Source organism: Neolamprologus multifasciatus, chromosome 11 (genome assembly GCF_963576455.1).
Source record: "Neolamprologus multifasciatus chromosome 11, fNeoMul1.2, whole genome shotgun sequence".
Taxonomy (NCBI): Eukaryota; Metazoa; Chordata; class Actinopteri; order Cichliformes; family Cichlidae; genus Neolamprologus; species Neolamprologus multifasciatus.
The window spans coordinates 20,133,923-20,144,752 of NC_140449.1; the positions used below are offsets into that span (position 1 = coordinate 20,133,923).

At 40.1% G+C, this 10,830-nt stretch overlaps 1 protein-coding gene across 3 annotated transcripts; it reads left to right on the forward strand.

Moving 5' to 3' along the window:
- The first annotated feature begins 2,229 nt into the window (after window positions 1-2,229).
- ecm1b (extracellular matrix protein 1b) lies at window positions 2,230-7,745 on the forward strand. Of its 3 annotated transcripts, none has more exons than XM_085177018.1 (11): window positions 2,230-2,421; window positions 2,932-2,988; window positions 3,420-3,455; window positions 3,588-3,626; window positions 4,176-4,199; window positions 4,295-4,563; window positions 5,260-5,468; window positions 6,141-6,414; window positions 6,502-6,695; window positions 6,890-6,977; window positions 7,130-7,745. In XM_085177018.1, exons 1-11 carry the CDS (start codon window positions 2,352-2,354, stop codon window positions 7,310-7,312), a joined length of 1,443 nt encoding a protein of 480 aa, XP_085033144.1. In that variant the 5' UTR covers window positions 2,230-2,351; the 3' UTR covers window positions 7,313-7,745. The 3 variants fall into 3 exon arrangements, with proteins under 3 accessions (XP_085033144.1, XP_085033143.1, XP_085033145.1); XM_085177017.1 differs by having other exon boundaries at window positions 2,232-2,421; window positions 6,132-6,414; XM_085177019.1 differs by lacking the exon at window positions 4,176-4,199 and having other exon boundaries at window positions 2,232-2,421; window positions 6,132-6,414.
- The last annotated feature ends 3,085 nt before the right edge of the window (window positions 7,746-10,830 follow it).

Genomic DNA, 10,830 nt, shown 5'->3' on the forward strand with positions numbered 1-10,830 from the left:
GTGTCATTTAAAAAAAGACATCATAGCATGCTTGCTTGCAGGCTGCAGCACGCAAGACAGAACAGATGTCTGATCCAGGCTTCTGATTGGGTCCAGTGCCAACCCCAAAGGCTGGGCAGGGCGTGGGATTTTCAACAATATTATGATGTTTTTGCAGTGCTGTATATCTCATTTCCACTGACACATGACTTACCAAAAACTCCTTTTTACCAGAGAACCATTTACTGTTAGAGGCTGTCAAAGCAAAAAAAAGAAAGAAAATTGTTGCCTTTAATTTTCTTAAACATCCATGACAGGCTGTGATTTATCAGCGGGGTTTGTTTATTTTTCCATAACCCTGACCTCCAAGAGGAATTTCAGCTTTTTCGTATAGCTCCCGGCACTCACCAGCACCACCTTTAATACTCGTATTTGTTTGACTCAACAAAGCTGCAGCCAAAGCAGCAAAAGAAAAATACTCCTCCTGGGTAAACAACATATGTCCAATAGTCAGTATTAAAGTTTATTTGGACTGCAAAGGAGAACTGAAGGAGAATTGAACTGGCTGGAGAAGCTGTGTTACAGTCATTCTTTCATACACTGAGGCCATGATGACCCTGGACCTAATCTCTACAAATTACAGACATAACAAGGACAGCAAGGCTTTTCATATCTCTGTCATATAAAGTTAACCATCACATCACTGCATTACCTTGATACTGAATCCTGGTGTTATTTTATGAAGTGTCTATAATCATATTCCAACTTCTTTGATTTGATTCAATGCAATTCGATTTTGCAGCACCAAATCTAAACAGCAGCTGCCTCAACACACTTTATATTGTAAGGTAGAGATCCTACAGTAAGAGATTGAAAACGTCAACAATTAAATGCCTCCCTGTGAGCAAGTACTTGGCGATAGTGGGAAGGGAAAACTTCCATTTTACAGGAAGAAATATCTGGCAGGATTCTGGCTCAGGGAGAGGCCATGATCGTTTGGGGGTGAGGTGTGGGAGACGGGACAAGAATACACACTGTAACACAAAGTGAATGACAATGAAACACTCAGCAGCCTAGACCTACTGCATCTTAACTAAGGGAGGAGTCAGGGTCGCCTGATCCAGCCCGAACTATATGCTTTATTAAAAAGGAAAGTTTTAAGCCTAAGCTTAAAAGCAGAGAAGGTGTCTTTCTCCCAAATCTAGTGGGTGGTTCCACAGAAGAGGGACCCGAAAGCTGAAATCTCTTCCACCGAATCCTCTTGTAAATATGCCTCTAGTTGAGGAACTTTCTAAAAATGGTTGACTAAAAAGCAAACTCACACATCTATTACAATAAAACAAAAGTTGTGATGATCAGTTTAATCATCACAGAGATACATATTTAGCATTGTGTGTCTAGACAGGTCTCCACAAAGTCTGACAAATAAGCCTGATGACTGTGTTTGTGGTGTCGATGACAGCTATGAAAACTCATTCTCATGAGGCAGGAAGTCGCCATAATCCAGAGAATAAACTCTGGATGGAATTTGTCATTTATCAGGCAATAAGCAACACAATTACTGAGCTAGGAATGATTCACCTATTATTAAAATAAGGGTTACTCAGGCTCTGCTGCTTTCTAAAAAAAATAATTAAAAATATTTATTTTCAGTCAGCCAGCTTTAATGGGAGTATTGGCATTTATGGTCTCACACTGTGGTATTTCAATATAAACACAGTATATAGGTCAAGATAACATCAAGGCCAAGTAAACATCTGATACATGATGAGGACAAGCTTCTGATCCTTAAGAAAAACAGACTGTGTTGCATTAAGTTCTCGGTAGCCTTGAGAAATAGGACAGCATAAACATATTTTGTTTTAACACTTTCTAATTAACAAACTGTATTTTATACGTTATTTTACAAGACATATTTGTATTGTTATTCCAAGATTGCCTATGTTTTTGTTTGGTTTATTTTCGTTGAAAAGTTTTCTCTTTTCCTCTCCATGTTACGTTTTTAAGCAGGAAAAATGTTAAAGCTGAGCTTTTCCACATAAGGGTTCCATACATTCCCATTAAACAGCACCAGGAATTTGAACGCATCACCAATAGGTCATGTCAAAAAACTTCCTTCCCTCCCACCTTTTTTTCCGCTCCCTTAAATCCCACAACAATTGTAAAAAGTGTTTGTCCTGTTGCGGGCTTTTGCTCCTCAGACAGACAGCGCAGCGGCTTCTGTTGGACCAATTAACGGGCCCGTCTGTGCGCTGCCCCGCGGAGCGTGTTTTCCTGGGCGGCCTCTGCGCACTCTGCCAGGACAGTCAGCTGCAGCTGCAGAACATAAAGCACGCATAGCACGGCACGGCACGGACACGATCAGGTCCAAAATGGGTCCGACTTGGGCGCTAATCTGTTCCACCGCTTTGCTCTTGGTTTTACTGAGCTCAGCATCCGAAGGTTGGTACACTACTTTTTTGTTGCTTCCAACTAGAAATCCACGCAGGGAATTCTTGTTTGCTTCATGGCCGATTGCCCAGCTCCATGTTTGATCGCTCATGCTGCAGTGGGAACGTCTATTTTGCAGTGATCTGGTGCCAGGTAGACTTTTATACAAAGCAGTCTGCTCTGAGCACTTTGATTCAAGTTCTTCATTTCAGACATGTCTCACGTGTATTTCTATAGATTACACACAGATGCACGTATAAAATAACATTTTATTTATTTGTTTGTTTATAAAACTTCCAAAACTTCTCTTATTTTGTCCCACTCTACCTTTTACAGCACTTTACAGTTTTTTCCGATGAAGGATCTGACTTCTTCAATACTTCCATCATTTTTCGCTCTCAGTAGTAATAAACAAACAAACAAACAAACAAAAAAACATGCGTAGTTATGGTTATGTAACTTTGTCTCACTCTTTTTTCTCTCTCTCCGTCTCTCCTTTGTGTGCCGCCTGAAACATTATAGATGAGCGCTTTTTTGAGCAGCGCGAGGTCACCTTTGACATTCCCCAACTGATGCCAGGTGTGTGCGCGCGCATTCACATATTAGCGCAGCATCTCCACAGCTACCAATTATAACGTCACATGCTCATACTTGTATTTGGCCAGCTCTCACTTCAAGAGGAATGTTAGGGCTTTGAGATGAAAGTCTTTTTTTAACCGGTTTGTTTTATGATTGCAGTGAAATGTCTTCCGTGGTTAGAAGGTTAGAAAATGTACTGATAGTCTTGTTTTTCTTCTCTCTTTAGTGACATTCTAAACCCTGAAAGAGCCCACCACTCTTGTTTTAAGGTTATTTGTTGCCAGGTTGAGTTAGTTGTGGCCCAGTTTGAGTACAGAACTAAAATATAATTAAAAAAATATATAAAGCTGTGTCTTTCTGTCTGTTTTTGGTGTTTTACTTCATTTAAAATAATGTATATAAAAATTTGGTATTATGTTTTGTATCTTTAGAGATGCAGAAAGAGATGGACTTGAGAGATTACTTTGGTATGGGCACCGTTTATCTTCTTACCTCTAGTTATAATGTTTTGGCATAAATGCACTACATACCCCCCCCCCCCCCCCCCCCCCCCCCCCCAATTAAATTAATATATTTTGTGTTTTTTTCTGTTTTCCCAGATTCACAGCGGCCAGTGCAGCCTCAACCAAGGCAGAGAGGTGAGCAGATATTCACAGTAGTGTGCAATACCATGGAATGTCTTTAAGTAGTCTTCAGGAATACTTTTCCAGGCTTCTTAAAAGCACACTCAAAGCTTTTCTTTGTATTTTGGCTGCCTTTGGTCCATTCTCTGTTAAGAGTTTCTTCCAATTCTTTAAGGACACACTGCACACCATGCTGAGATATAGCTCCAGTTTTCAGCTATAGCTCTTTGTGAATCAGCTTATTAATGTAAAAATACAATTTTATGCCTTTTGAACTTTGTAATCTTTGTCATTTTTTGTAGAGCCTGTTTATACTTGAATGATTCCCAGGTCAATGATTAGTGGCATAATTTAAAATAAAAAAAGACTGGATTGTAATTGAGCGAAAAAGGCAGCTATGGTCCTAAGAAAAACTTCAGAAGGTCTGCAATTTGTTTTTCAAGTGGCTCAAAACTTTTGCACAGTACTGTACTTACCTACTCATAAGTACCACCTGGGTCAGGGAATCTTTTTTGCCTTCTCTTGTTTGATTTTAAAAAAAAAAATGTTATTTGTTTTTCTTAGGTTTCAGACCAAGACCAAGAGGACGTATGCATCTACTTTACTTACATTTTTTTAAAAACTTGCTCCTTCTGTACTACGTTCTACTGCTAAAAGTGCCGACTGTGGTCTTTCCCCTGTAGGCCCACCAACTGTTGGTCCCCGTTCTCTTCCGACAACTTATAACGTTCAGTTTCCTCTCGGTCGGCCAACGTCAGAGAATCTCCAAGCCATCTGTGGCTATAGCGACCTTCGTCCACGCTACCCATCATCCTACTTTCCTGACTCAGGCTACGGAGTTGACAAGTTGAGGGCCTCTGCTGTGAATAATGCAGAGGCCTGGCTGAGCACATGCTGCAAAGACAACCAGACGTGGGAGAGAGAAGTGACCCTGTGTTGCGCCACACAGGCTGTATGTTTTCACAATAGCTCTTATAGCTAATTCAGCAATACTTTTTTAGCTCTGCGTAAATATAAAGTGATGTCATGTTGACCTGTGTTTGTTGCTCAAGTTCCCCTTCTCTTACTTTTGCTGATGATTCATTTTTTTCAGAATAGGGAAGTAGTGTTTTCTTACTTCCATGTAATAAAAAACACAATTTGTGCTGTTTAGGAACAATGCACTAATAATATACAGTAACATATACAGTTTTTTATTGCACTCATATTCTTTTCATTTTTGAGTCTGTAAATGTAGAAAAAGCAGCATTTTGTTTTTCAACCACTTTATGAATTGGACCTGAACATAGTTGGAGCATGAAACATTCTTCATATTGCAGAGGTGATGGTACTTGGGTTTTGTTTTTTTAAAAACAAAGTTGAAAACCTTGAGCACTTTCAGTCGATAAGCCCGTTTAATCAGCCCAGGCAGACATAACAGGCGGGCAGGCCTTGGCACGAGCATCAGAACTATGTTGAATTCCTCAGTCAGCGTTACCTTAGCAGCTTCTTGTTTGTTTTCTAATTTGTCTCTTGACAACATAACTTCAGGTGGTGAATTTACTCAATAAGTAGCAGACAAGGTGCAGACTTCATGGTATTATTGAAGAATTTCATTCACACTGTGCACCATGACTGTCTGTGTTACTCTGTTTTGTGCTTACTCAAGTGGGAGCTGTCAGTTGAAAAGTACTGTGAGGAGGACCTTTCAATAAAGCATCCTTGGTATCACTGCTGTAAAATAAACGACAACAACAAAAGGCTCAACTGCTTCAGCAATGATGCTCCAAACCCAAACTACGGGCCAACACAGGAGCTGCCAGTGGAACCTCTTCCCTCTACCGCTGAATTCACCTTTAACCCGAACACTTGCCAGAGGTGTGTAGAAAAGCAAAAAAAAAAAAAAAATGATTATCAATATTTTTGCTCACTGGGATTAAAGAGGATAATACACTTGTTCTCCGTCAGTGTCAATAAACAGTACCAAGGTTAAACCATAAATACTTTGCTGCCTCAGCCACTAAAGGCAGTACTTTAAAGGTACATTAAGTAATTTTTTAGATCATTTAATAGAAAGAAAATATTGTACTCATAAATGTATATTGATTTGTGTGTAATTATGCCTTTCAACAAATTAATAATTCTTATAAACTTAGAATGAATCCATTAAAAATGCATAGCAGCAGGCACCATTTTTAATACAGCAGCTGAGATGGTTATCGCTACATTGCATTTATGTTTATGTATTAATCTAACAATACACTTTACAGCACATGATAGTACTAATGATTTTATTACTGTGGAAAGATGTTATTGTGCACTTGCTTATATTGATTTTGTTGGGCGTGCATCATCTGTCAAGTTCAAAAGTTTAATTGCAATGAAGAGAAGAGTCCTGTAGAAGAAGTAATGTCAGGGTTATCATTTAAGACAAAGAGAAAAAGTAGCTTCATATTGCAAAACACATTTCTGTTATGCTGAATGCATCCTGAGCCCGTAGGAGGCATGTCTGTGTCTGACCTTATGCCTCATGCATTGCAGGACACACAGCCCTGTTCCCATAGCCCTCATAGAAGGGAAGCCCAAGGAACTATCTACTCCCCGAGCTGCTGACATCAGCTTTCCTCCTGGACGACCCACCGCAGATACCATTGAATCCGTGTGTCACAACCAGAGGCTTCGCCCCGTCTACAGCATCAAGTGCCTCCCACGTTCAGGCTATGAAATGGTGGCTCTTCAGGCGAAGACCATTAATCTTATAGAGAAGGGATTCAAAAGTTGCTGCAAAAATAAGAAGACTAAACTCAACTGTGCTGACCAGAAGGTAAAGGAATAGCAGCTAAAAATACAAATTTTTGCTTAACTGAGTAGTTTCCATGTCGTGACACTTCATTCTTGCTCTTCATTTCAGTGGAGTGAGGAGCTGAACAAGTTCTGCTTGCGTGAGAACGGAGGACGGGTGAATTACCCCTGCTGTTTGAACCAAAGCGATAAATACAGCTGTTTCCAGCAGTTGTCTCCAGACCCGTATTATAATGTGACTTCTGCTCATGAGGAAGTGTCACTGAACAAGATATGTGACACTCACAAAACCATCAAGAAGAAGTAAGACACTATTTATTGCATTTTTTTCTTTGATCTGATCTTCCTATAATTTCTTTTTGTTTCTTTTGATGTTTTTTTTTTTTTCATTTTTTCTATTCATTTTTCTCTGTGAAATGTCAACACATTTGTTTAAGTATATAATCTGTGGGCAGTTTAACATGAGATGCATTGTCATCAATGTGACTGTGTTTTAGATTCCCTGTTGGGTTTCCTCTGAAGGACTTTGTGACACAATGCTGCCCCCTGCAGGAAGAAGAGAAGACCGCTTGCTCTGCGCGACTGGTAAGTCCCATTAAAAGCCATTAAAAGAGGAAGTTTATCTGCAAAAATAAGACAAATTGCAAAAAAAAAAGTTTGGCCTGGCAACATTTAAAATTTGAACAGAGTTCTGATTTCCCGCTGCTGTTCTGCCTTTGATCTCTCCATGACATCAGCTTGAAGAAATGTCACAGAAGCTGTGCGCATCAAAGAGGGCTGTTCCCACTACTGTCCGCCGCTGCTGCAAATCGTCCTCACAAGAGACTCCACAGTGCATCTCCAAAATTATCATGAGTGCCATCACCAAAGCAACCAACTTCTCAAGCCAGAAGAAGAGGAAAAGGTGCCCTATCTCCTAAGCTTGTATGGCCTTTCGCTGCTGACCACTGTCGCTGGGCTGTTCAGGATATTGGTGAGATAGCAGCAGACATGGCATTCGGTCACTGAACAGAAACGATTCATGCAACGCTTAAATGTTTGTAAGACAAAATGAAATGTAAAATGTTGACCGAGTTTTCTAGCTTCAACTACTGCCGGCATTCTGAGACCAAATGAGTATTTCTACCATTTATACTACACATACTTAAACAAGCATACTGTTACATGCATAGTTGCTAAAACAGACTATTGTCTAGGACACTGTACCACTATTTTTAGAGGCTGCTCTTTGCATACTTGATTATTAATTTCTTAATTCTTTTGGAAATTCAAGATCTTTTTTTTTCTCTTTTATGTGGTTTCTAGTTAAGATCTTCTCTGAAAAAGTGATAATAAACACATTTTTAAAATCTTCCTTTCTGTGTGGTTTACTGTGTGACACCTTGGATACAAGTCCATGCTGCTTTAACCACAGCCTTTATTTAACCCACACTGTGAAAATTCCCTTGTAACAGCAGCACAAGGTAGAAGTTGAAAGGATAAATTAGGGATGTATTAGAAAACAATAAAAAATAGAAAAAAAGACAAATGGTTTACAACAACAACAAAAAAAAACCTGCCTGGCCTGAGGATGAAGCCTGCCCTGCCTTCTCCTTCTAAATGAAGGTGGAAAAAAAACATTCTGTCCTGTGAATAGGGGTCTTGTTCCCTAGAATAGACCCCTCCCCTCGGGAACAATTATTTTTCACAGGACAGAGGTGGGTGCTCTGGTTTCATTTGCAGTTAATCTTTCCCTATAAAAGAGCAAATTACTATGCCAGCTGTCATCTGGACAGGTTGCCAGTCCATCACAGGGTTCATGCAGAAAGGCCCCAGCTGACCAAGAGGTTCATAAACTGCTTGAAAAAATTAAATACATAGACTGGATCATATGTTAGTGAAAAGATGCCACATTGTTTCATGAAAATTGTCAAACTTTAAACGGCTAATTTAAAGACTCCCCAGAAATACTGCAGGCCGTTTGCTGAAGTTTTGTCTCAGCAGCTCAAAATGGTGCTCAGTAGTTTGTATGGCTGATCCCAGGACTCCCTGCACCAACTGTAGGGTCTGACAGTTGGTCCAAGGATAGGTCAGACCCTGGAAGTGGTCTGAGGTCAGACCACTTCCAGGGTAACCACAGAAGCTCAGTGACCCTGAGACAAAGTGCATACACAGAAGAGGAACAATTTAACACCTTTAAACTCCGTCGAAGGTATACTTCAGTTCCAGTGGGTAGGTTAGGTTCAGAGTGTACATAAGTCCAAACAGCATAGCAGCTGCTAAGGCATAGTTATCCAAGTCCTGCAAGACTCTCTGGCCTTCAAAGACTATCCGGATGTCCTCGGGGCTGCCACTGGCATCTCTTGACTTTATGATGTAGATTCCCATGGTTATTTCCTCAATACAGTGGCTAGTATTCGGCCCCTTGAACCTTTCCACATTTTGTCACATTACAGCCACAAAGAGCCACAAACATGAATCAATTTTATTGTAATTCCACGTGAAAGACCAATACAAAGTGGTGTACATGTAAGAAGTGGAACGAAAATCATACATAATTCCAAACATTTTTTACAAATAAATAACTGAAAAGTGGGGTGTGCGTAATTATTCAGTCCCCTGAGTCAATACTTTGTAGAACCACCTTTTGCTGCAATTACAGCTGCCAGTCTTTTGGGGTATGTCTCTACCAGCTTTGCACATCTAGAGACTGAAATTCTTGCCCATTCTTCTTTGCAAAACAGCTCCAGCTCAGTCAGATTAGATGGACAGCGTTTGTGAACAGCAGTTTTCAGATCTTGCCACAGATTCTCGATTGGCTTTAGATCTGGACTTTGACTGGGCCATTCTAACACATGGATATGTTTAGTTTTAAACCATTTCATTGTTGCCCTGGCTTTATGTTTAGGGTCGTTGTCCTGCTGGAAGCTGAACCTCCGCCCCAGTCTCAAGTCTTTTGCAGACTCCAAGAGGTTTTCTTCCAAGATTGGCCTGTATTCGGCTCCATCCATCTTCCCATCAACTCTGACCAGCTTCCCTGTCCCTGCTGAAGAGAAGCACCCCCAGAGCATGATGCTGCCTCCACCATACTTGACAGTGGGGATGGTGTGTTCAGAGTGATGTGCAGTGTTAGTTTTCCGAGCTAAAACTCAGCGGAGATTTCAGCTGTGTGCTGGTGATTGGACATCAGCCGCTGATAAAGTGGGTTCACCTACAAAGTGCTCTGTAGGGAAACAAGCTCCAGCAGCTCTGCGCTCAGGAATCAAAGTATATTTACTTATCTTGTGCAGAATAATGCGCCGGCATTGCGTTATATCGAGCACCGGCTGTCCAGTTAAACTGTGACTATCACCAGGAAACGTGGGCGTGTTTCTTGAATTAGCAGCAGGTGTTAAACAGCTGACAGCTGACAGGTGAGCAGGGTGTATGCAGGTAACTCGAGGGCCCGTTGAGCTGATTGCTGGTGTCCTGAGGAAAATGTCAGCTCGTTATTTAACACAGAGACACAGCCAAAATCATCTAAGCCTTAGATGATTAAAAAGGTTTTTTTAAACCTAAGAACAAGAAATGGCAGATTCCCCAAAACTGCTGTAAAAAAACTATGTAATAATGTTTTTTTCCACTTTAAATCACTCAGTCTCACTCAGTCTTTTAAAAATACTTCAGCCTGAACAGTATATATTAAATATTAATTACAGTTTGGGGATTTTAACCCTTTAAAGGCCAGTATGTTTACATATCTCCATTGATTTTTATTTAATCCCCCCAGCCAAACAAAAACAATTTCCATAAAAAAAATTTCAAGATGCATTTGATCATTGTTTTTATTAGGCCCTGAGATGGGCCAATGATTAGCAGCGACATTCATTTTCATGCATTTCTATTTTTTCTGCAGTGTCAGATTTTCGTTTTACAAAAACCGATACTCCAGGTCCTAACAACAAAAAATTCCACCTTCCCAAAAACTATTATATAGTAATAATTTTTTTCCACTGACACAGTCTTTTAAAACTACTTCAGCCTGAATTATACGTTTAAAATATTAATTACAGATTTTGGATTTTAACCCTTTATAGAAGAATTTTAAATTTAAAAGAAATTCTCTGGCAAATATGGGATATATTCATTTAGCACAGCCAAATAGCATGAAATGGTTTCCCAATGTTGTCCCGATTCATTGTTTCATCCATTTTTCTTCTTATCAACAGAAAGTTTGCAGACATTGAAGCAGCAAACCACCAGCTTTGGCATCCGCTCTTTATTTTAAGGATGAGGACAAAGGCATGTCCTCTCTGTCATCACACAAGCCAGATTCACCTGACCAGTCTGGTAATCCATCTAAAAGTGGTGGTCCACAGGATGCCGATAAAAGCAGCCTTCGAACAGGTACAGATGGCACCTCAAAGTCTATCAGTGTCACCACCTGACTTACATGAAAGTCAAGTAAATACAAAAAGGA

What these genes read in the sequence shown, in the direction of transcription:
- ecm1b (XM_085177017.1), top strand. Translation starts at nt 2,352, where the DNA reads ATGGGTCCGACTTGGGCGCTAATCTGTTCCACCGCTTTGCTCTTGGTT. An exon ending in GGACTTGAGAGATTACTTTG is followed by an intron (nt 3,456 to 3,587) that starts GTATGGGCACCG and finishes CTGTTTTCCCAG; the next exon opens with ATTCACAGCGGCCAGTGCAG. An exon ending in AACCCGAACACTTGCCAGAG is followed by an intron (nt 5,469 to 6,131) that starts GTGTGTAGAAAA and finishes CATGCATTGCAG; the next exon opens with GACACACAGCCCTGTTCCCA.